We start from the raw sequence: 25,565 nt of genomic DNA, 5'->3' as shown, positions 1-25,565 counted from the left end.
GTAAGGGAAGCTCCATAATTGTGTAACAACTGCTGAGAATACCTTTTTATGCATGCTTCCCATCTAAATATGTGGTACATGGTTAGGGTTGCCAGGTTCAGGGCCTGATCCTGTATCTTTAGTAGAAGACAAAGTCAGCCAAGTACAGGTGTTCTTGCAACACTGTAATGGGAAAAACAAGGTGGAATTCTCCTTTCCCCCTGCACACCATTTAAAGATACAGAAGACCTCTTGGTTGCCAGGCCCGGCGTCCAAGAGGACTTCTGTCTCTTTAAAAGGTGTGCAGGGGGAAGGGAGAATTTTACCTTGTGGTTTTTCCCACTACAGTGTTGCAAGAACACCTGCACTTGGCTGACTTTCTCTTCTGCTGAAGATACAGGATCAGTCTCAGGCCCTGAGCCTGGCAACCCTATACACGGTGGTACATGGGCAACACTGTTAACAGTTCCATCACACTCTCACAGTGCAATCTGGAGAGCCAGTACAATGAGCTGGTTAGCTGTTGGGCTATGACCTGGGACAACAGGTTACTCAGCCATGAAGCTCTCTGGGTAGCCTTGGGCCAGTCACCATCTCTCTGCCTCACTTCTTTCACAGGGCTGTTTTGAGGTTAAAATGGGTGGGGGAGCATATATGCCACCTTGGGGAAAGGTGGGGTGTACATGTACTGTATTCAATTTTATTTATATCTATTCAAAAGTAAGCCCCATTGAGTTCAGAGGAGCTTACTCCTAGGTAAGTGTGTATAGGCTACAATTCTGTACACACTTCCCAAGAACGAAATCCCTCTGAACTGAGTATGGGCTTACTTCTGAGTAGAAATGGATATGTTTAGGACTGCATCGTGAATCTTACACAGCGTGATAGCACACAGAGGAAAAGAAAGCAGCCTCTTGGGGCTTTTATAAAGTAAATTGTGGATTAGGCCCAGGAGACAACCAGGAGGCACTACAAGTGTCACAATGCGAACACCGTCAGTGATAGGAAAAGGCACAAGAAAACCTCCCACTAGCTGCATGTGGATTCATTGCCTTTCCACTTCTCAAACACATTAGCAATGTAGAGGAGAAACACACTTATAGCTTATTAGACAATATTTATTTATTATTAAAATATTGTTATACCAAGTGGAATGCTACAGCAATCTCGGTATAGGGCAGCATAATAAAACAGTCAGGTTTACATTTAAATACTTAAGATAACTTAAAATGCACCCAAAAATAAAGAAAGGGAAAAAACACACCTCTCATCGTCTTTGGCAGAAAAAAAGTTCACAGCACAAAAATACTTATTAATATAAAATATATTAAGCTGTGTATCTTTCTCTCATAATTTTTTTGCTTTGTTTTTCACTTTGTAAACAATGCACAATAACTGAACACCTTTTTACATATTTATGGAGGGTTTTTTTTTTTTTTTAAATGCAGTTGTCCAGCAAATGCACATGTTTAACTGAGACAAAGGTGGGGATGAAAGAGTGTGAAGGAAGAATCAAAAGCACCAAGATTTGGTGAAGCGAGCAACTGATATTTGGCTCCTGTCAGAAGCCAGCTGTCAGTAGAAAGGGGAGTGTAAAAGGCTCTTAAGTGGTACTACAGATTCTGGAGTGGTTCTAGAGAAAAGATATGCCAGTAAACCAATCCTTATCCAATTTTTTTAAAGGCACATTAGGGAAATAAAGTTGTTTTGCATCTCCATATTCATTCACATAATTCCCACAGTTGCCATTTTTTTTAGTAACTGCTACTAGCTGTTGGCCATATAGAAAACTAGCTAGCTAGCTCTTGGCCACATTCCTTCCTTCAGTACCTGCTCAGCACAACCCCCCTGCATACATACTGCATCATACTTCCCCCACTCTCTTTGAATAGTTCAACTTTACTTCTAAACAATTTTAATGGAAATAAGTGTTGTTTATATCAGTACAAGGCCCAAATCATGATCTTGTTTTGGACCAGATTCTACTGATGGAAAGGCCCCAGTTTTATACCAGCTGGGGATCAGGGCCATTCATCCCTATTCAGCTGTGCTGATCTACATTACATGATTTCTCCAGGTTGTTTTTTTTAAAGGCAGCTTAGAAACAGCAGCACATGAAAAGAAACGCTGCTGCTCAAACAAAGAGCAGGGAAATTCCATTCTGAAGCATCATGGGAAACTGCTTCAAAGGAAATGGAATCTGAAGGATTCTGAAGGCGGATATTTAACTCTGGACAAACAGGATGTGAAATGGAGGAAATGAAAAAGCAAACACTAAAGAAATCTGAAAACAAGACAATGGGGGGAAATAGTTTAAGTGATGTGGAGCAAATAGAGAGATCAGGCAGAGCCACCACAAATATCATAGAGGTACAGGAAGAGTCAAAAAAGAGGGACTGTGGCTGAAATGTTTGTAACTGTTGGGCTTGTTCTTACGCAAGTTATTTACAGAAATGAAGACAGATGGGACCATCTCTTTGATTCCTCCTTCCCCAGTACCTGACAGGTCATGTGCTATCCCCCAGAGATCAGGCTGCTTGCAATCCCCAGTATCTGCAGCTGTCCTTCTGCCTGGGAGCTGAGAAGTGGATTTGGGGAGGGGGGGGGTGTAGGGAATTAATTATATTCACACCAGCACCAGACAAACACTCTTGCTTAAAATAGCTTACACTTCAGGTCCAGGTACCTGCCAGGAGCCCAGTGAATCAGGCATTATCACCTCTTTTGATGCCAAATCCCAGCATGCCCCTCTCTGTAGGGCCACACTCAGGCAGCGTGAGAGTCCCATACAGCTTCCCAACTATTGAGAAAGCCAGTGGCAAAGAAAACTGTGGAGCAGTTGTCTCTGCGCAAGCACCGGCCTAAACACAGTACCCCAGCTGTTGCTCAGCCCATTGGATGAGGAGGGAGAGAGAAATCTGTCTGGGCAACAGTGAATGCTCATGACCCAAATGAAAGCATGCTGCTGTTGTAGCTTTACACTCTGGGGGAAAAAAATCGATTGATCTGGTGTTCTCCTCCAACCCGCTCTTGCAAAGTCTTTGCCCTGCTCGCCACAGGCCTTTCTAATTTGCTGTAGGGTTCCCTCAGTCTTTGCCCTCTTGGTCGGTTACTGTCTCCTGATAAGGCAGCAATCTGCTAAAGCAGAGGGGAGTGGCAAGGTCTGGTCATGTGCTGGAGAATTCCCCTCCCCAATTCCTCAGATAAGAATCTCCACCATGTCCGAGAGATCCAGGCTTTTAGCAGCTGGCAAAATCTCTGGAAGAAAAAAAAAGGCAGCTGATGTTATACTGCAAACATTTTGAGGAAGAGTTCAAAGCTGTGTCTGGCAAGAGAGCAATGCAAACCATCAACGACCCCAGTGTCTTTTTCTGCTGAACATTTATCCTAACGATGCAAACTCAAATAAAAGTGGTCCAAGAACCATATATTAAAAAAGGACTTTAGTAATCAAGCAACCTGCTGGAAAAATCTGATGGCGTAAGGCACCAAAATTTGGTGGAAAACTGCAGTTTTCACCACTGCAGCCCTTCCCGCATACTAATGAATGAAACCCATGGCACACTGACATAATCAGAGGCATCTGTCATTCATTCAAGCCACATGTTAGAGGAGGCTGATCTAATCCAGCTCCCAGTATAAATTCTAAGCCTGTTGCCTTGTGTTATCTTTGTAGGCCCAAAGCAGGAAGCTCATCTTGGGTTTGTGGTTCTGAGGCCCCATCAGCTCTATACATTTAAAGCACTATAATTCAACTTTTAACAGTCATGGCTTCCCCTAAAGGAATCTGGGAACAGAGCTACAATTCCCGAAGTTCCCTGGGAGGAGTGATAGTTAAAGTATTCTGGGAATTATAGCTCTGAGAGGGGAATAGGGATATTCCAACAACTCTCAGCACCCTTAACTACAGTTCTGTGGGGGAAGCCATAACTGTTACAGGTACCAACGAATACTCATTCCGTATTCTTAAGAAATCGTTCTTTTAGGATGACAGCACCTACTCCTTGGAACTCCCTGTCCACTGACATCAGGCAGGCCCTTTCGCTGTATTCCTTTTGGCACCCGCTTAAAACTTTTCTGTTTAGGCAAGTGTTTCCAGGTGCATAATATGTTGATCTGTTTTAATTTTTTTTTAGTCAGTAGCTGTTTTAATTACTTGTTTTTAACTATTTTATTGATAATTTTAATGTTCTTTGTAAACCGCTTAGAGGTCTTTACATTCAAATGGTATATAAATTTTGATAAATAAAATAAATTAAAAGTGGTATGATACTGCTTTTAATGTATAGTGCAGATAAGGCCTGAGTTGAGCCCCTAAAAACACAGGTTATCAGCTAAAGAGGGTGGGGGATGGGTGGAAATAGAAAGCAGCCACTCAGATTTCACCTTCCTGCCTTGAATCCTCCTTCAGAACTTTTCCTCTCCTCCCCAAGATGTTTAAACAGTGGGTCTTGGGGACAGCTGGGCTTTATTGTGGAACAAGGTAACTATGAGACCACTAGGGAACTGAAGGAGTTTTAATCAGTGTAGTTTTTCCTCATAAGCCACAGTTTAATCTCTCTCCCCTTTCAATCCCACCTGCTTCTAGAGGATAAGCCTGTACCGCATTGCACGAAACTCATGATTAGTCACTATGGCAGGAATCTGGATTCTGGCATTTAGCCTGGAGAAGGCAGCTCTGTGTTCACTTCTTAGTTATGTGAACTTTGTCTGGCATCTCTGGAAGGGGAAGGCAGTTCACTGGGTTTACTGCAAGCACAGCTACTAGCAGAGCCCATTAAGACAATGTATAGCACTGTGGTAGTCCCACAGACACACTTTGTGGGTTAGGCCAACAGCTGGGACTTACCTAGAGAATTTGCTGCACCGCTGCCACTTTGAACGTGGGACTCGGGCTCATCGCACTGAATGCTCTCAGATGAGCTTTCGGTCTGCGTACTCCCATCTTTGCTGCCATGTTTGGCATGGAAGGCAAGAGGGGCACAAGCTGATGCAGCAGCAGCTTCTGCTGAGGCTTTGGGTGCTGAAGGAAGGAGAAAGGGAGTCTCATTTAGACCAGCAACCTCAAGGTAAATTCAAGTAGATTTACAGAATTTAAGGAGTACTCCAGGAACAAGCCCGATTAGAGGAAGGGAAAATATCTAGAACTGTATGTTAATGCCCTCCTCTGCATTTTATCTAGAACATGAACACTCGCAGGAAAAGGTGTCCAAGTCTTGCTTTCTGTAACTAAAGGATATTTATCCAATCTCTCACCTTAGCTTTTATAAGGCAATCCCTCAAGTCTGACTTACGTCCCAAGAGGCTCTTTACGGATGTCATGTCCCCGATTCTCCAAATGATGATTTGGAGGACGGGGAACATGATATTTGAATTAGAGCACTGTGAACCATAGTTTGCGGCCAAACCATGAAGTGGGTTTGCACATACACTATGATTTGTGGTACCTACAGTTGGTTCAATGTCATAATAAACTACAGTTATCCCAAACCACTTCATGTTCCTGATCCAGTATACCGTATTTTGGAGAATCAGAAACATGGCATCTGAAACAAGCCAGACTCTCTTCCAAGTAGCACAACAGTAAGTGGATGCACAAGAATGCTGATACAATACAAAACACTACCACCATCAAATGTTTCCTGGGAAGCCTAACAGGAGCCAAAAGGAAAAGCTCCTTTGCATACATTCCAGCTGTAGAATCCCTCCCTTCTTGTCTATCAAGCAAAGCCTCTATTACCTGGACTCCCTCGGGAACCACTTTCACTGACAGAAGCACCTGGCCAATACTGGGTGCCAGAGGCTGCAAAGATGGATGGCACAGATTTGGCAGGCCGCAGGGAACCCTGTTGAGCCTTGTTAGGGTCCTTGCGAGAGCGTTGCTGCAAGACTTTGATGACAGCATCCTTCTCAAGTATTTGCGCATGAAGTGCTTTTAATCTGGGGGTGGAAATATATACAATATGAGAAAAGGCTGGGGTAGCACCCAAATTTGCCAGAAGTGCTGTTTTTTGAAGTATCTGAAAGTGAGCCCTGTTGCATCAGACCAAAGAAGGCCTATCTAGTTCAGCATCCTAGTTCCCACAGTGGCCAAAAAGATTCTTGTGGAAAGCCCACAAGCAGCACATATGCGCCAATAGCTCTATCTTGCTGCTGTTCCCCCAGGAACTAGTAATCTGAGGCATGCTGATTCTAATCCTGGAAGTAGTATACAATCATCATGACTCACAGCGACTGATAACAAGGACATAAGAGCCCTCCTGGATCAGACTTCAGATGTTCTGCAGTTCAATGGAGCTTTCCCTTCAGTCATCCCTGTGCACATTTCCACCCTGACTCCATTTTGCAGAGGAAGAGGCTTCTATTAATTTGGTAGTGGACTTGTCATGGACACTAGGAGCACAAGCTTTCCTTTGGCATGTTTTGAAGGCTGTCCAACAAGGAAGCCAGTTTTTAAGTAACGCAGCGTGTCAAGGAACAGATTCCTTCTTTCTTGCCAGGGCCAAGCCAATGGACAAGTAACCTCATATGAAATCTTTGTCGGACGAACCTGTTCTCCATCTCTTGGTGCTTGTGGTTTGCCAGCAAGAGGTCCTCATCAAAGCTACTGTTGGGAGAGTGGCGTGGGGAGTGGTTGATGATGGTGGTGTCCCGCTGTGCAGCAGCCGTGGCAGCAGCATCCATGGCAAACTGCCTCATTGTACATTCTTCTAGGTACTTTTGCTCCCACTTGGTCATATCAGCCTCCAGGGCTAGGATCTTCTCTTCTCTTTCTCTCAGCTGTTCAGACAGCATGCAGGGGTTCAGCTCAGCTGATGCTCCACTGGGTGCTCCCATCTGTCTCTAGATTGGCAAAAAGGAACAAAGATCCATATGACATGGCAATTTATATTGCTGGTGAAAACAGCCTATTCGCACATCTAGCATCACGGGCTTCAAGTGATGGGGATCCTGAACTAACAGTGCAATCCTAGATCGTCTACTCAGAACTAAGTTCAATTCAGTTTAATAACAGTAATTTCCAGGTAAGTGTGACTAGGACTGTAGCCTAAACTACTTTTGAAAATGTGGGCACTTTTAGCTTGGAAGGAATCTGCATCTATTAAGCATATTCTTTGCAACAGAATTTTCTACAGGGTGTTGTCCAAGACATACCCCACCATTTGCCATAAGACTCCAGCCTTCCTTGCCACTGGGTTAGCACCATTCAGCTTAGTAAGCAGTTGTACTTATGGTAGTTCTGGAAATGGCAGAAACTCATTGTTTGCATCCTTAAAAACATAAAGATTTAACACCCAGAATCTGTTTCTCATCTTCTTCCCTGCTGCTGATTCAATAGATTAATATAACAATTTTTTACAATTAACTTTATCTTGCGAATACCATGCTGTCGTACTTGGTGTTGCTGTTGCTTTTAACTCATTTTTGTGGTTATCTCAGCACATTTTAACCAATGAGCTAGTAGGCAGCTCTATGCATGGGTAACTGCTAATCAGTTCATTCAATATGCAGCAGCCAGGTGCTTAATAACCTTGCATACTTGCCTCTGCAGATTTTGAATTACTGAGCAATCTGACTAAATGGGTAAAAAACAAAAAAGAAACTGCTGTGAGAGGAACCACACCCCCAGCAGCTATTACTTCATAGACTTTCCATAAATATTCTGCATGTTACTAGGTTCAAAGTGCCATGGGTCTAATATTTTAATAAACATTTCCCTTCAAGCAAATGCAAGGTGAAATTTGGGGGCCTCTTGCAAGGAGAAGACATAAGATTATAACCCATCAGGTGTTGGCTGATCCAGATTAAATAGCCCTGCCACCCAACACTGCAAGCACAGGGCTGCTTGTGCCGCTGGCTTGGCCTGCCTTCTTACCTGCTGAGCCCGCAGCATCTTCAGCTCCTGCTCTAACCGAGTGCGGAGTCGCAGTTCCAGCTGCTCACGCTTCTCGCAGGCGGCCTGGAGCTGGCCCAAAGCCTGCTGTAGCCTCTCCACTTTCTCCACATACGCCCGTTTCTTCCGTAGTTCATCTTCCGTTTTGGCAGCCCGTGCCTGGGCACTGCTAAGAGCCTGTTCCAGCAGCTCTGCCCGCCGGCGTTGGTCTTCATTGGCGCCATGCAGCCGTGCAACCTCCCGCTCCAGCTTCTCCCTTTCTTGATGGTGCTCATAGTCTGGAGGAAAACATAAGGAGAGGTCATTAAACCAAACCTTGGACACCCACCCCTTTTTAACAGGGAGAAAAGCAATGCAGCCAAAAGCCGTTTCCACAGTATCTACAATGAAGACCAACACCAGCAGGCAGAGAACTTTTAACCACCACAAACTAAACCAGCCATTCTCCAAGTCATTGAAAGAGAAACAGGTGTTGCCTGGATTCTTAGCAGCCACTGGCCTTTCACTTGTTTAATTGTTCCACGGAGGGGTCACACTGGGCCTGTGTCCACGAAGCTGACAGATGGGGGCGCATCCATTTGTGCCAAGATACTTTGTTCTTATACTCAGATTCTAGCTATCAGTGTCCTGATTTGGGCATTCTCACACTGTTGCTGTATGTGATATGATCACAATGGGGGCACCAAGTATGTTTAGCACACTAAGTGAAAGGAAGAACCTGTGGTAACTTAGCTTAGTAGTCTAAGAAGCTTTAGGGTTACCAGTTTTATGCCATACACATCTGCACTGGTTATTCAACTGCCTCTCTTTAATGTACTGGAAACCAGGATGACAGAGGAACCCAACGGAGTTCTGGCAGTTCCATCCATGATTCCAGAGAAGCCACCCAAATCCTTCATCCCACTCTCATAATTATTCAAGCACTATAGAACTACAAGCAAGCGAGCTCCTTCCCAGACCCTAAGAAATAGGGGCGGGAGGCATCCTTTCAGTATTAATTACAAGAGAAAGCTAAACTGATACAAGCAAAGGAATGGACCATGGTCCTTTTGATGCAATTCAGTCATAATTAAGTTCCAATAATTAAGAACCACTAACAGTGCAGCCACTGGGGAGGGGGGATATTCATTTAGTGCAGTCCTAAACAAACTTACTAGGGAGGGAGTCTCACTGAACATGGAGGAGCTTATTACTTCTAAGTAATCATGCACAGGGGAACTCATTTAAGAGTATTTACAAGGTCAGGGAGAAAGCTGTTCTTTGAGAGGGAGCAGAAGTAATCTTCAAGGAGTAAAGGCAGTTCCTTGGGTTGCATATTGAAAACTTTAAAAGCAACCACTACCCCCTCCCAGCTCCCCCAGGCCAGTTCCCACCCCTTGGCAACAATCTCTCCTTTTTCAAAAATTCAGAACAAAAGCAAGGAGAGAGACAAGTTGGGCCTAGGACTCTGAACAGAGGGAGTACAGCTTGTGTGCTGGAACAGCCGGAACAGCCACTGGAATGCAAAGAATCCAGGTCACACTGATGGCTGTAGTGATTAATGGCTCTAGTGTAAGTGCCAAGAACAGCTTAGCACTCTCTGGGGAATGGCAAAAAGCTTCCAAGGAAGGATCCACCTCCTCTTCAATCTTAAAGGGACCTTAAACTTTCCTCCCTTCTCAACCCATTGGCAGCAAACACTTCAGGAAGAAGGACTGCAGCGTAAAGAACAGCTCATTGGATTAGACCTACAATTGCAACAGCAGAAATCTTTCATGGAGACTTACTTTGAGCAATAAGTTTTGCCATAGTCCCTTGGCTTCCTTCTTGGTTTTCCTGTGCCCGGCTAGCCAGCTGCTTATTTGCAGATTCCAGTCTCTCTGTGGCAAATTTAAAGGAAAAAGAAGTCAGGATTATAATTTAATCCATAGAGAGGTTCATGAATTAATAGAAAGGAGTGGAAAACTACTGTCACCTGACAGAGATGGGGCTCTGCTAATACTACATAGGCTAGGGATGGGGAACTTGTAGCCCTTCAGATGATGTTGGTCTTGTACTCCCATTAGCCCCAGCCAGCACGGCCCATGGTTAGGAATGATGGGAATTGTAGTCCAACAACAACAAAACCTGGACAGCCATAGACTCCCTATCGCTGGTATAAGTAGTAAAGTCAGGGATGCACAGCTACTATCAATGGCACTCCCTGATGGCCAGGTGCATGCATATATATAGATATTTATGTTTAAGGCAGAAGCAGCAAGCCTCTCTCAGCAAAAAGCCTTAGGACTCTATCATCAATTTTTCTACCAAGCTCAACAGTTCAGTTTGGACAACCTTCCAAACAATGGTTCAAAGGACTGTGAACAAACCAAGGACTTGCATGCTCCCCTACCCTCTTGTGCCCAGCTTCCCTCTTTATTATCAGTTCGCAACTAACCAGTTTGCCATAGGCATCCACACTGACAAACCACAACCAGGATCCCACCATTAAACAGGAAAGAGAGAGAGGTCACAAGCGAGAGGGGAGGAGGACATGTGAAAGTCCTTTAATTTTTAAAATTGCTTTCTAAAAATGTGTTTTTAAATTTGTGTATTTGTTTTTAATTTTTGTAAACCGCCAAGAGAGCTTCGGCTATGGGGCTGTATACAAGTGCAATAAATAAATAAATAAGTCTGTAGCTTGTTCACAGTTACTTGAACTGAGCTAGCAGCTATGTTTGAGAGCAGATATGCAATCTGACTGCACCCAAGGCAGGACCATATCAGACGAACTGTGTTTGTTTTAAAGCAGGGGAGGCTGAACTATGGTCCACCAGATGTTGCTCAACTCCAGCTCCCATCAGGCTCAGCCAGCATAGCCAATGGCCAGAGAAGATGGAAGTTGTAGTACAACATCTGGAGAGCCACAGGTTCCCCACCTCTATTTTAAAGATATGTTGGATTGGAAGCTTCAATCCAGCATACATTTTCCCTGTAGTGACAATCTCCTTTCCCTAGTTATTGGGACCAAGTGTACTGTCCAGGACTATCCATATCACCTTACCTTTCAGATCCCGGTTGAAGTCCTGCAACCGCCGCATCTCTCCATCCTTCTTGTTCCTCATGGCCTTCTCCAATGCCTCTCGCTTAGAAGATGCCTTCATTAGGTTTTCATAATCCTCTGAAATTCGTTGAATTTCAGTTTCCAGCTAAGGTAGAGAATGAAGAGGCTTCAATTAAAAAAATGTCTGTATCAGAAGATATATAAATGTTCCTAACAGATAATTTCTCAAGATAATGTACTTTGCAACCTGAATGGGAACATTAGCAAACATCTCTTTGAATTTTGTAGCCTTCTTTGGTTGATGAAACTAATAGGCAGTGCTGCTGAGGGAAGGTTATGAACTGGAAATGCAGAAAATCTTGCAGGGCATGAGTGAAATGTAAACTCAAATATACAGGGCAATGGTGCTTACTATGTACCTGTCCCAAAATACTGTTTTTGAGCAAGTTTACACTTCTGTAGCCAGGTCAGACTGAGTGTTAATCGATAATGCGGTAATGATGCAATATTGGGAGGTGTGCGTGTAAATAATTAGTGGAAAATGTGTGCTTTTAAAAATATGTTTGGGGATTTGAAATGGCTGGGCACCCTCATGAAATGCAAACTCCAGGGTTTACTCAAAGAAATCACAATTAAACTGATTTCAAAGCAGTTTAAAATTTGTAGAGTGTACATATTCATTTTTAATGAATATATATACCTATGTACACACACACACCTTCTCACCCAGAGATGCAGCTAATATACCAGCCAAAAAGCTGTCTCAGCGTCACTGGATTCTAGTCCAAGATAAATTAAACAAGCCACTGTGCAATTCTAATTTCCCAGCTGGCTGCACAGAATCCACATGCCCCATTTTCTGCTGCTTTACTCAACTATCCAACAAAACTTAAGTTGGGGTTTGTGCTCTCAGTAGTTAAGCAGAGCTTGAGGCTTGTTTGAGCATGAGCAACAAAATTCACTATTAAGGAGCAATGTTGGCTGCATCACCTGCCCTCACCGTTTCTCTAGTAGAGGCTATCAGTGCTAGACCCAAATGCTCTAAAAAAGTTACGCAACACCCACAAAATAATTAAATTAAGATTTTAAAACTATTTTTTGAAAAACAATCATTCTATATTAGGGACTATGACAATTGCTTTTATAGTCTGCAGTCTTTCCTTCTTTCTTCACTCTCTCCTCCCCCTCAAACCCAGTCAGCAAGATCCTGAAATCCAATTATATGTTCCATTTTTACCCCCTTTCCCTTGCAGGCTTGGCACATTCTCTCTGCATCTCCACCTCTGCAACCCTGGCACGTGCCCCCTACACTCCCCAAATAACTCACTGGTTTAAAAAGAGTGTAGTTTCACCCTTGGCTGAAGCTGGGCTACAACAGGCCTCTCCTTGTGTGCCTCTGCACAAAAGGCTTTCTGTGACTTGCCTTAGTGCAGACCCCAACAGGGAGGGCTCCATAACGAGAAGACACAACTGTTCACAGAGGTGGTGAATGGACTCTTTTTCATCCACTCAACAACTGCTTCAGCTTAAGACCTGTTGCATACTGTGGTGCTTGCGCTCCACAGCTGTTTAAAAGGGACAAGTACAATTTAAAAAAATTAAATGAGATGTGTTTTCGTGACAGCTGTTTCTGGGAAACAAAAGACAAGAGTCACAGAATTTTAGGAAATGTTCCTGAAGACAAGACTGGGGCTGTGAGGATTTTACTTTGCTGAGCTCTCATCTCTTATAGGAAGCATCATGACTGTACCCAGTCACAATTGCTGGTTCGTTATGGCCTTGATATGCACTTTCTTTACAGCAAGGGGCCAGCCTGAAGGCCACATTGCCTTCTGGGCAACCTTCTGAAGGTTACAGGTCTGTGGTGGGCAGGGCCAGAGGCAAAACTGGGCTGAGCAACAAATGTAAATTTTAACTTTGTACTGTAGGCTTGTTTATACACCCCCCCCTCTATCCTTCATCCATCCGGGCAAGCAAGAGGCATTATCAGAGATCAAAGACACATTCCAGGTAGGCAAACACACTTGGGGTGGAAAGCAGTGTAAGTGAGGGGGTGTGGCCCAGGAGAGTTTGAAGGGCCAGATAGAGAAGCCTGGAGGGCCACATTTGGCCTCCAGGCCAGGGCTCCCCATCTCTGGGCCTGACCATTACTCCTGTCCTAATTGGAGGCTGTAAAGTCTAACAGCCCACAGGTCTTTGGTACAGCTCAACTTTTTACCCACCCAACCCAGTTGCCCAGCTTTGGTTTTCTGCTCTTCCCTATTGGAACAGACAGTTCTAACCTTTAAAACCCAAGCACCACTTCTTTGCTACTTGTGCTATGAGATGCCTCCCATCCTTTGACATACTTTGTACCTTGAAGCCAATTTTCAACACTGATGTGATCATCCTCCTTAAAATCTGAACCAATGGCCTCAGGCAATGGCAACCAAGTTTCAACCCCAAGGTTGAAACAGTAACTCATCAAGATGAGGCTAATGCTAGTCAGAATTAGGGACCATAACTCAGTGGTCTAGAACATGCTTTGCATGCAGAAGGTCCCAGGTTCAATCCCTGGAGCTTCTAGTTAAAAGGATCAAGTAACAGATGATCAAAAAGAGAAGACTATGGAGAACCATAGTCAGGGTAGACAAGACTAGGCTCAATGGACAAATATGCTGACCTGGTATAACATAGCTTCCTATGTTCCTAGGATAGAATTTCCAATTTCTGACCTAGACAGGGTTTCCTGCAACCCTAACAACTGTGTAGCACAGAATAATGGTTTCTTCCATCAACATGCTATGAGAATCACACTCTGCAAAGACTTCCTTGCCTCACATATTTAAAGGCCCAGGAACATCCCGCAATGCCAAACATCAACCACACCATTTTAGAAGGATGGCAAAGGCAGCAAGGTAGATTCCCACAACCCCCCAGTTCATTGGTGCTGCTCAGACATGGAATCTTTCTCACTTCTCTTATCAGTAAATGATGGAATGACTTGTGAATGAAGAGGAGCTGGACTGGCTTCCCCCAGTGACATGCTATGACCCTTGCCTTCTTCTTCTGCTCTCTGCATCCCTACCTACTAAGAGACATGAGTCAGCCTTGCAGCCATATTGAAGACAAACGCTAGGAAGAAAGCAATTTAGGGATAGCCCAACGGTCCTTGTTCTTTTATTCAACACAGTATTCAACACAGTACGCAGAGAAAGCAACTTTCACTGTGAATCTTTCCCAAAGTTCAACAGTATAAAAGTAGACCTTCTAGGACCCCTCCAGATGCTGCTCTACTACAATTCCCATCAGCCCCAGACAGCATGGCCAATGGTCATGGTTGATGGGTGCCTGGAAGGCACCAGGTTGGGGAAGTCTGTGTTTAGTATCACTGCCAGCTATGCCAAAGTAGAGGAGAGGCAGTCAACAAATGGCTTTGAAATATCCATTTTTGACATTAAATATGGATTTATACTCTAGAGCAGGGGCTGTGAACCTTTTTCAGACCAAGGACAACATACCCTCATAAGCAACCTTCGGTGGGCAGGGCCACAGACAAAAACGGGTAGACCAATAGATGTGACCCTCACTGTTGTAGAGTACACTGTATTCCAGCCATACAAAAAAAAGCCAGAGGTTTCTCCATGTATACACACAGCCCCCTCCACCCTCCATCTAGGCAAACAAGAGGCATTGTACATTCCAGTTGTGCAAATGCACTAGAGGAGGGTGCACAACAGGCCCAGAGAATGGTGTGGCCTGTGAGGATGTGCAGCCTGGGTAGAGTCTTGAGGGCTAGACAGAGAGGCTGGGATGACTGCATCCAGCCCCTGGCCTGATGCTTCCCACCCTTGCTCTTGAGTTTTGAGGAGTGATCGGCAAGCATGGCGTGCCCTGCCTGGAGTAGCTCCAGCCTCTACACGGGCTTGCATTTGTTCCATGTGCTCTGGTCAAGTGGGCTACTTAAAAAGGAACAGCTATGACTGCTCCTTTACCTTCTGCATGCAGTTGGCTTTTTCACTGTAGTTTTCCAGTTCCCTCCGCAGCATCTCATTTTCCCTCTGAAGTTTCTCATTCTCTCTCAGCAACTTCTCATTCTCCACCAACACAGCTTCCATTTGGGACAAGTGGCTACTGGCAGAAGCAGCCTGAGCTGACATAAGAGCCTCCATCCCAGCTGTAGTGAGAGATCCCAGAGGACTATGGCATAGCGCAGCCTGTTGTGGCAGGAAAGCCTGGGACATCTGGGCCTGCATCACCCTAAAGAAAAGAGAGATGAAATAATTAAAGACAAGCACTTTGTACAAAGAAGGCTTCAGCACTGACTTTGTGCACCTATACTCTGCAGGTACTACCTCCAGCTCAGGTACCTGATACAGTCAAATGAACTACCTAAATCACTAGGCCTCAAGGATTTTGCAACCTGAATTTCTGTTACTTTAAGATCTAGTGCTACACGGAGTTTTCACATTGACTTTCCACTAACAATGCATTCCTACACATCTAGTTGGACGTAATTCAGTTATTCTTACTCCCAATTTAATTGGGTACAGAACTGCAGCCTAAGTCTCAAGAGTCTGAGGGAACAATCCAGATTGTTTTAGACCCCTGTGTATTCACTGGTAAATTACTCCCCTTCCACCTGGATTATAGGAGGCACGTCGCTGAATTTATATGCACAGAAGATACTTTGACTACCTCCAGATTCATTCTCAAGAAAGACACAGCTTGTTTCACAAGACATGGACTCCATTGCATCAGTAAGTGCCACCCACTATTCCAAAAAATCACTTCTCACTGGCCAAGTTCTACTCCCAAGCAAACTGAGGGCTAATCAGAATAGTCAGGAGAATTAAAACTAGGGTAAGGAGTGTATGTTTAAATCTGAGCCATAAAGTTCTTGCAACTTATGTCTTTCAAGACTCCATGTTTATAAAGCAAACACTGTCCCACTCAACATTTGGCAAGTGTTTAAAACACAGAGGAATACAGAATTGTGTTGAACAACACTCGCCACAAATGAAATGTATCATTTTTACAGTTCTTGGTGCTAAGGAAACTAGTCTTTTGATTAACAATTAAATTTGTATTGCACAATTCATAAAGGAGAATGTTCTTCTTTGAAATATTTATATACATTAAGATTTATTTACTATTCAACAGGTTTGAATGATAATTCTGTGCCATGCAGCTAAGATGACAATTGAAGTTACTTGTACCTAGATCCTAAACAAGTTTACTTAAGCAGCAGTCCTAAACAACCTTAGTGGAAACCCCATACTTCTGAGTAAACATGCATAATAGTGTGCTGTTTGAGAACTAAGCAAACTGATGTCAATGTGTGTGTGCAATAATCATGATAGTATAAACCTATACATGTTTACTCAATAGCAAGCCCCACTATGTTCAATAGAGCTTACTCCAAGATAAGTGTGTAGAGGATTGCAGCTTAATCTGGGGGTGTTCAAATGATCAAAGAAATAAAGAGAAACAAAACTTGTGAATTTCACAAGAGGCATGAATTTGTTCAAAACACTAGAAGAAATAATCGGATTTGCCCGGGAAATATTTAAATAGGCAATTCAGTAAAAATAAAAGAACCCATTACATACAGAGGCCTTACTATTCATTAAGGTGGCTGCTAACAGCTCAAAAACTTTGTCTATGGAGAAGCAGCTTGAAATTCTTGGAATTTAAGCTGGCCACCATCCTGGTGCCTGAACGGGAAGGTGCTGCCTGTGAAGATATGACTCCCATTGACTATGGCTTCTCTGGTGGAGACTTATTCTGACATTCTTGTGAAGTGATCTTGCAGCAAGCAAGAGTAAATGCACCTTCCTTTCAGCATGTAGCCACCGCCCACTCCTTTTGTTCCCTTGGAAAGAGACTTATTTCCTGTCTCCAACATTATCTCTTCCTGTCAGCATTCACTAGTTTGCCTCACAGAGAGAAGCCATGGTTTAGTTCCCCCCTCCTTCTCTAAAGTAACCGCTTTTGCCAGTAAGTCACAAACAGTGGTAGGCAGCTGTGAAGCCACTTGTAAACACCCTAAAACATCAATAGAATTAGGATATTCCTGAGCAAGTAGGAAAGTCCTTTATATGATGACTTCAGAATGCCATACATTGCCCAAGACTAGCCCTCATTACACTCATACCATTGAGACTCCTGATTCCTCCCCTATATCTTGTGTATGGCTTGACCGGGTGGTGGCGCGGCCCGCCCTGACCAACCCTCTCCCAAAACAAAGCCATGTGGCCTTTGTGCCTCTTCACTCGGTTGTGTTCATAGATGAGGCCAAGAGTCAATCAGACAACCCTCTTATCTCTCACAGGGTGCTCAGGTCCTTCAAATATTACTATGCAACTCAGACCTGCTGCTTCTTTGCTTCCCTGGGGCAAGAATGAGCATTGTTAGGCAAGATACCCATTTCTCTTTTAACTTTGTTACCTTTATGGAAGCAGAGCAGAGGTGATTCACCCAGCCCTCAAAGCTCACCAGTACCTCTTTCTAAAGTAAAGGGAGCTATACATAATTCAGACCACAAAGAAAAGGAGGTTGTTTCCACAAGGACATGTAAATTTGGAGTAAAACAACACTAAACCTAGTTTACACCTTTCAAGCAGAATCAGTAGCACACAAGATTTTGAGTTAATATTATCTCCCAAGGCCCACTTGCATTTGTTACATTCCAAAACCAATTCCATTCTCTGAAAAAAAGGAAGGTGCTCTCCAGTCAAAGGACGAGGGGCAACTGTGAGAGGCAAATTATCAGTTTAGTGATGGGATCAAGCTATTGATCCTCAAGCACCTTCAGAACACAAGCCAATCATGGATTTCCAGCCACATGTCAACTCAATGACTGACCTGAACCCAGTCCGCCACCTGAGCCTTTCCAGAATCATCCCAAGAATTTCTACCTTTCATCCGCATCTGAAACACTAACGGGTGTGTTAAGTGCCACAGGGCAATGGATTACCTGATCTCAGGGTGTGGAAATCCTGGACCTCCTCTGTAGTGGTGCCTGGGGTCTGGGAGGTAACTGCCCGGAGCCTCTTGTGAAGGCATTATATAAGGGTATTCTGGAGGAGGACCACGAGATTCCAGCACCTCAGAGGGCTTCCCTCTTGAGGCAGAGAGCTGGTGGTGCCTAGACAGCTGAGGGTAGCTATGAGAGGAACTCATGTGGTTCTGAGCTTTGGCTCCATTCCTCTCGAGTGACATCTGCAGGAGCCGTTCACTGAGCGACCTCACGTGTCCATGTTTCAGCTCTTTCAGCGACTCATCCTGGTGCTGGCTGCTGGTGTCAGAGGCATAGGCCCTGCGCTGCCCACCTTCGGCATGTGCCCCAGGCGAGGCTACCCCAGCCTGCTGTCCTCGCTGTGAGGCATAATACTGGGAATGAGCTTTTGCCTCCTCATACGTGGGAAGCTCTTCTCCCTTGTGCTGAGGCTGGTAGAGGTGACACATGTTGTTCTCCAGGTAGAGGTGGTCACCGTGGTGCTCCTGGCCCTGGGGCTCCTGCCGTGTGGATTGCTGAACCATCTGGCTCTCTTCCTGGGTAAGGCTCTCAAGGGAAGACCGTGGGCTGCCACTGCTTCCCCCTCCACGCAGGGCCTGCTGCTGTATTGCCAGGAGTGTACGGTTCTCCGTCAGGTTGCCATACCTCAACTGCTCCTGGATGAGGCGGTGAAGGACAGTCCCAGAGGAATCCTCCGCTGTCCTCATTCTGAACTAACTGGTTGTCCACCACTGCTTTCCAAAGGCACAGAAGATACTATTCCTGGAGTCTAGCAGCCACTGCCCAGCCAAATGATCCTGGAAAGGTAGAGAACAGAAGTCAGCAAAGATAGCAAGCACAGCTTGTTACACAGAATGGGCAGAAATACATTCTTCCAGTTTTACATCTTCTTCAGTATCCAGCAGAATGCTAGCTTTAAGGGACTAGACCCAGTTTAAAAGTCACACCACCCTCACTGAGGCCACCTATCCTACCTCACAGGGTTGTTGAGAGGATAAAATGACATAACTGTATGTACTTCTTGGAGGAAAGCTGGGATGCAAATGCGATAGATATTTCAAGTTATTTAAAACAATCACTCATATCTGCTGCATGCCTCTCAGAGCTCTTGGAGTTGTGGGAAATAGAAATGCAACAAACAGACTCATTTCAATAGGGCTTTCTTCAACAGGGTTGCAGCCCTTTCTGGGATAGCAACCTATAAAGAACCTATGCATCTTTATTCATAAGCAAGTCCCTCTGATTGCAATGGACTTGTTCTCAAGCAACCATGCAGCGGATTACAGCTTCACAGTCATAAATATGCAAAGTGATGTACACTGTTAAAGTCTGGCTCTTCCTCACAACATCCTTGTGAAGTAGGCCATTGAGCAAAGAGGCATTGACCTGGTAAGCATCAGCAAGTAAGGGTTACAGCAGGAATCTAAACCAAGGTTTCCCAGATCCCAGTGGGCTCATTCTATTTAGGCAGTCCTATTAGGTGTATAACAGCCATAGCACCATAGGTAATATTCTAAAGAGAGACCATCTACTAAACGGGCTGCAGTAAAGCCCTCCCCACCTCCATCCACCCCGTGTCTTAATCTTTCACTGGAAAGGAGTCATAAGCCTCTCAGCCAACACACAAATATTTTATTCAATGCCAGAATGAAAAACAAAACACAAAAAAGGTCTCTGGGTAAATTCTGATTAAATATTCATTTTCTTTAAATGAGAAAAGTATTCTCCCAAAGAACGTGTTGTCTGTGCTGCAAAGTAGCCAGCCAGTTATTGCAACTGCTACAGCTGGAAACCAACCATGCGCTCTGCCCTGAAAGGTTTGCCTTCTGATGTGTGGAGGTTAGCTCTGGCCAGGGAAAGGCCCTCTGCACATGGCCAAAGGCACAGCCTTAACTAATATTTTACACACTGCACACTACTTATGACAGCAATCAGCGGTACAGAAATGACACACCAATTCCAACCAAAGCATGCTCTGGTTTAACAGAGTAAGGCTGCAATCCAGTACACACTTATATGGGAGTAAGTCCCATTAAACCCAATGGAGCTTACTTCTGAGTAGACATGTATTGGATTGCTGCCTAAGCTATTCTGGAGACAAAGTCCTGTAACGGGGGAACAAACAAGAGATGGCTAATTCTGGGGAAGGAGCATTTACCCATCCTATAACACCATTCAGCAATTCTGCATAATTAAGCCTTTTTTACTGTAAAAAGAGGTGGAGACTGATTATATGGGTGAGCTCAAACTCAAATTAATACCTGAATGCAGAAAACTGGGAGGTGGGGGGAAGAAATGAACTACAAATTTAAGCGTTATTTTGGCAGATCAAGCTGCAGAATTTGAAAAAGTATCAGTTCCTTATTATCTGGTACTTCTACAGCGCTCTGAATTGAACAAGATGCTTCATTTTTTATTGCACTCATTTTTCTACTGCATGTTATAGCGTAGAGGCACCTTAAAAGATGAACAATAAATAACAGAGCAATCCATGCATCTCTACTTGGAACTGAAGTCTCACTGTGTTCAACAGTCCTAGGAAAGGGCACATAGCTTTAGCCTTAGGCTGCAGCCCTATGCACACTTCCCCAGGGCTGCTTTGTTAGGCTGCTAGTCTTTAACTGCCACAAGCCTCTTTTGTGTGCGTGTTTGCTTATCTTAATGATCAGCAATAAATTCTACGGTCAGTTCCCGAAAAAAAACTCTCTCCCTACGCAGAGGTTAGAAGAGCCGGCCAAGGCCAGGATTCCGCCCCGCCCCCTCTGCCATCCTTCCAATCCAAATGCATGTAATGGAGAGCGATCGCCCCAAGCGCACTCAGCAGATTGCCATCTGCGCAGTATTTCGAGTTTCCCCTGCCTCGCTGCCCGCTCTTTGTTTTCCAAATAGTTCTGCGCTGACATCATAGGGGTTTGGATTGCAATTAACATTCCTTCTAAGTGAGAGCCAGAGCTCATGGCTCCGGGAAGCATCGGCCAGCAGCAGGCAAGACAAAGCCAAGGCGATCGCTCGCGAGGAATACCCCAGCAGCACCTGCAATTCGAGCACGCCCCCATCCCAAAACAGCAGCACTCTATTCTTGCTCCTACCCCCACACTCAGACACAAAGATCTCGAAACGTTTCCTCCCATGCACCAGAGAAAGGCTCTGGCAAAGTCAAATGCTCTTTGCAAGAACAGGAACAACTACAGGCAGGCTATGAGAAGTGGGGGAGATTATTGGGGGGAGGGGGGCAGAGAGAAGACAGCAGAAGGAGCGAAAGGGAGTCGCATCTCCAGATCTAAATTTAGACCGGGGTGCGGGGAAAGAGAGAGAACGGAAAGCCTTGCTTGCTCCTGCAAGTTTCTTTAAGATCACGGACCATCGACCCACAGAGATGCAATATGGCAATCATTCTGGGGTCAGTTCACCCACTTGTGTAACAACAGGGATTTTGTGCGCGTGTTTTTACGGTCGGATCTTCCATCTGCGTCTCACACCATAGGCACCGTAGGGGAGAGCCAAAGACAAGCGGATCGTTGCAGTCTCCTCTCATATAGAACGCCATATGTCACTGCCATCTCTCTGTCGCCCTTGCAGTCGCTCCCGAGTAGCGTGAAACTTACCCGACCATAGCAGCCCAAATAGCTTCGTTTAACTGCTGGTTCGGCTGAGATCCGCTCTTAACGCGGCCCCTTTCCTGGCTTTGGAGTGCGGAGGAAAACGAGGGCTTAACCCCGGCAAAAGCCCGCCGTGGCTCGCGTGGTCCTGGCTTCGGCGTCTGAGTGAACTGTGGGTGCATGTAAAACCTCGCACAGCGCCTGCTTGCGTCCGCCCCTGCTGGAAGGAAGGCAAATTGAGCGGAGAGCCTGCCTCCTTCAGCTGTAATGAGAGCCAGGGAGGCTGGGCTGCGCAAGAGTCGGCTGCTATGTCAGGAATGCGAGAGGTTCAGGTCCTCCTCCCTGGGATCAAAGCAGCTAACTGCAAATAACCCTGCGGCTGCTCCTCCTGTTCTCTCGGCAGTTACGCTTAAACAGAGCCCGGTAGGGGGCGAGAGGCAGCGTCCCCAACCCTTAAGCTACGCGGGCGAGCCGAGCAAACGCGTGCAACGTTTGTATTATACGCGCAGCAGAGTAACGGCTCGCTCTTTTACATCGCTGTACACCCCTGCTTGGAGAACTGTGGCACAGAAAGACACAGGAGAAGGGGAGCCCCATAAATCCATCTGAAATTACACAGTAATGTGCGTTTCTTATTGTGCTTGCCCTGTTCAAGAGTGCTTTTCAACTCAACACAGATTTTTTTTTAATTGTACAACGCATAGAGAGATTTTTTTTATGAGGCATCTCAAATTAGCTAACAGAATAGTTGCTGCTGGCCATTTTTAACTTTTGGTTCACATGGCTACTTCTCCCACAGCTAGTTTGTTTCTTTAAGACAATTTCTGTACCATTTAATATATAAAATACCTCTGAGCAATACATAGCCAGTTTTTAAAAAACACAAACATTACAAGATATATAATAAAACCCTCAATGTAACTCCATCTCCTTCTGACACACCTTTAAGCCTCCTATCCAGGAGTGTTGTTGTCCAGGGTCTTGGGGGTCTAGACCCCTTACTTCTTTGGGAGCAGGGTCCCAGCAGGGTCTCTGTGTTTCCAGCATCCTGTGAGCCAATCAGCATGAAAGAGGAGTATGTTAGCCACTGAGAAGATTTATTCTCAACTAGTGATGTGCTAGAATTCCACCCAATTTGGATTCGGTACCAAATTTTCCATTAATTTGCTTATTCCCTATAATTGCAGAGAGGATTTTTATGTAGAGATTTTCTACAGCTATCTTCAAAAATTGATTTTTTAAAAAAGAATCCACCTCTAAAATATCAATATTTTCTTTATTGGTATTTCCTTTCAAAATATTGACATTTCCTTTCACGATTATTGATAATTCCTTTTAAAATGTTGATATTATCAATATTTTTTGCGAGGGAAAAAACAAATCAGTAAAAGCAACAGCTAACAAACAAAGAACAAACTCTGATCTATACTGGCTTATTAGGTTGACAGAATGCTTTCAAACTTGCACTGGAGAACAGATCCCATCCCTATTTTCAACCAGCAGCAAAAAGGAAAAAAGGTGTGGTTATGACTATCATGAAGGGACCCTGCACTTCCGAATTTCCCACTGTACTACCGCTCCTATCCCTTACTTAGGGCCCCAAAATCTCACACAACAAAAATAGTCTCCTAAATCTACAAAACAAGACCTACAGAACCTACATAAATTTGTCAATATGGAAAATAAAACAATGGCCCACTGACTAGAAGCGCTCAATATACATCCCAATTCCAAAGAAAGGGGATCCCAGGGAATGCAGTAATTATCAAACTATTGCCTTAATCTCCCATACAAGTAAAGTAATGCTCAAGATTCTACAACAAAGGCTCTTACCATATATGGAGCAAGAAATGCCAGATGTCCAAGCTGGATTTAGAAAGGGAAGAGGCACCAGAGATCATATTGCAAACATACGTTGGATAATGGAATGGACCAAGGAATTTGAGAAGAAAGTCACCCTGTTTTATAGATTACAGCAGCCTTTGATTGTGTAGACCACGAAAAACGAAAAACCATGGTATTCCCGATCTCTATCTATGGATATGAAAGTTGGACAGTGAAAAAAGTGGGTAAGAGAAAAATCAACTCATTTGAAATGTGGTGTTGGAAGAGAGCTTTGCAGATACCATGAACTGAGAAAAAGACAAGTTATTGGATGTTAGAACAAATTAAACCAGAGCTATCACTAGAAGCTAAAATGATGAAACTGAGGTTATCATACATTGGACACATAATGAGAAGACATGATTCAATGGAAAAGACAATAATGCTGGGGAAAACAGAAGGAAGTAGAAAAAGAGGAAGACCAAACAAGAGATGGATTGATTCCATAAAGGAAGCTGCAGACCTGAACTTACAAGATCTGAACAGGGTGGTTTACGACAGATGCTACTGGAGGTCACTGATTCATAGGGTTGCCATAAGTCATAATCAACCTGAAGGCACATAAGACACACACAAGCCTACTCACGTCAGGACTTGCTTTTGTGAACAGGTACCAAGGTCTCATGGAGCTTCCTCAAGGTGCCCAGATCTGTGCTCTGTTCAGCAATCAATAAGCTGCTCTTCACACACCCAGTTCTAGGCTATAGTAGGCTTAGTGAGCTTCAGGATGCCGTTGTGCAAATAATGACAAATAAGACTCCCTCCACTCACTTCTTGCTCTAGCCTCTCTACACATCTCTCTTATTCCAGATACTTTACTGGCCTTTGGTAGAACTTGCTTTTATGGGCAGGCCCCAAGGTCTGATGGAACTTCCTTGGGTGGCCCATTCGGGAATCAGTCAGATGCACTTCATAAGCCAAGTTCCAGACTACAGCGGACTTTAGCAGGGAGGGAAAATACTATACACAAAAGGTACCAACCAGTGTAGGGTTTTGTATAACTCTTACTTTTTTAGACTTCATACACTGTGCTGAAACTCTAGTGTGCAGTTTGGAGTAGCAAGGATTGATCCAATTACCCGGTGGCTTGTGTGCATCATCAGGTATGCTGAATTAGCATATCTGACACTTGAAAATACCTCCATCTGGATACACCCATAGCATCAATTCTTCCAAGGACAACTCTAGTAATGCGGATAAAGAAAGCTGTATATGAACAAAGGAGCCAGTAGAGGGAGATGTGTGCAACCAGCCAGTTAAACTTGCCCTTACTTTAATATCTGGCACTTTTTTAGTTCTGAGGAGGTAAATCTAAGTCTGCACAGTACCACGTTAGATTGCAGATAGGAGCTCATATCATTAAATCTTCCTCCCTACCATCCATCCATCCATCCATCCATCCATCCATCCATCCATCCATCCATCCATCCATCCATCCATCCATCTCCATGTAAAAAACTAGTATCCCCCCCCCCCCCGGCTACTTCCTGGCAGGTGTTTTTAAAAATAATAATCAGTGCTTTTTTGTAAGGAAAAAAAAGATGTGCCGGTACTCAAATCTTGATAAAAGTGCCATAGTGCCAACACTAAATGGTTGCCATGGGCAGCAAAAAAGAAAGAAAAGTGCTGGTACTCTGTACCAGTGAGTACAATCAGAAAAAACCACCACCAACAACAAACAATACTTCAACTATGTGATCCCCTCCCTGCATTCTGAAATGGTATTGCCTCAGCAAAAAACTAGGCCTTGATTTTTGTACCCATCATGCAAGGTAGCAACTGGCGTACTTTCCCTACTCTAGCCTCCAGAAATCATCATGCCATTGCCTCCCTGGAGAGGTGACATAAGGGAGCAGTTCTTTTTCCTTTTGTGAATCTCTTTCAGTGCCCTAACTTGGGTGCCTTTCACTAACCCTATGCATCCAAGCAATTTTCCACCATTCCCACCCTGTCCTCAGCAGCAAAGTATTTTGACTTGCCATCCTCCATAAAGCTTCCCTGTATTAGTCATTGTTCACTGCCCCCACAGTGTAGAAAGAAATCTTACGGGTCTGGAATGGATCCTTCTTGTTGCTCTGCTCCTAGGATACAGCCCCAGAACAGGGCATACATCTCCCAAAGCAATTAATTTTTATGCCTCTTTTCAACCAAAGTGGCTTACAAAGCAATAAAATATAAAATATGCCA

General features: G+C 44.4%; 1 protein-coding gene across 3 annotated transcripts; it reads right to left on the bottom strand.

Moving 5' to 3' along the window:
- Positions 1–1,082: 1,082 nt before the first annotated feature.
- AMOTL2 (angiomotin like 2) lies at positions 1,083–21,858 on the bottom strand. 3 transcript variants are annotated; one of them, XM_061636594.1, is made up of 10 exons: positions 21,501–21,858; positions 17,854–18,692; positions 14,870–15,134; positions 10,896–11,040; positions 9,640–9,732; positions 7,856–8,151; positions 6,530–6,822; positions 5,720–5,919; positions 4,829–5,002; positions 1,083–3,237 (listed from the first exon to the last, which is right to left on the bottom strand). In XM_061636594.1, the coding sequence occupies exons 2-10, from the start codon at positions 18,600–18,602 to the stop codon at positions 3,179–3,181; spliced, it is 2,274 nt and encodes a 757-aa protein (XP_061492578.1). In that variant the 5' UTR covers positions 18,603–18,692; positions 21,501–21,858; the 3' UTR covers positions 1,083–3,178. The 3 variants fall into 3 exon arrangements, with proteins under 3 accessions (XP_061492578.1, XP_061492580.1, XP_061492579.1); XM_061636596.1 differs by lacking the exons at positions 17,854–18,692; positions 21,501–21,858 and adding an exon at positions 17,032–17,050; XM_061636595.1 differs by lacking the exons at positions 17,854–18,692; positions 21,501–21,858 and adding an exon at positions 16,709–16,797.
- Positions 21,859–25,565: the final 3,707 nt, after the last annotated feature.

This window comes from Rhineura floridana, chromosome 7, assembly GCF_030035675.1.
Source record: "Rhineura floridana isolate rRhiFlo1 chromosome 7, rRhiFlo1.hap2, whole genome shotgun sequence".
Lineage (NCBI taxonomy): Eukaryota > Metazoa > Chordata > Lepidosauria > Squamata > Rhineuridae > Rhineura > Rhineura floridana.
Note: the sequence above shows the minus strand (reverse complement) of the source record. Positions and strands in the feature narration are given on the sequence as shown.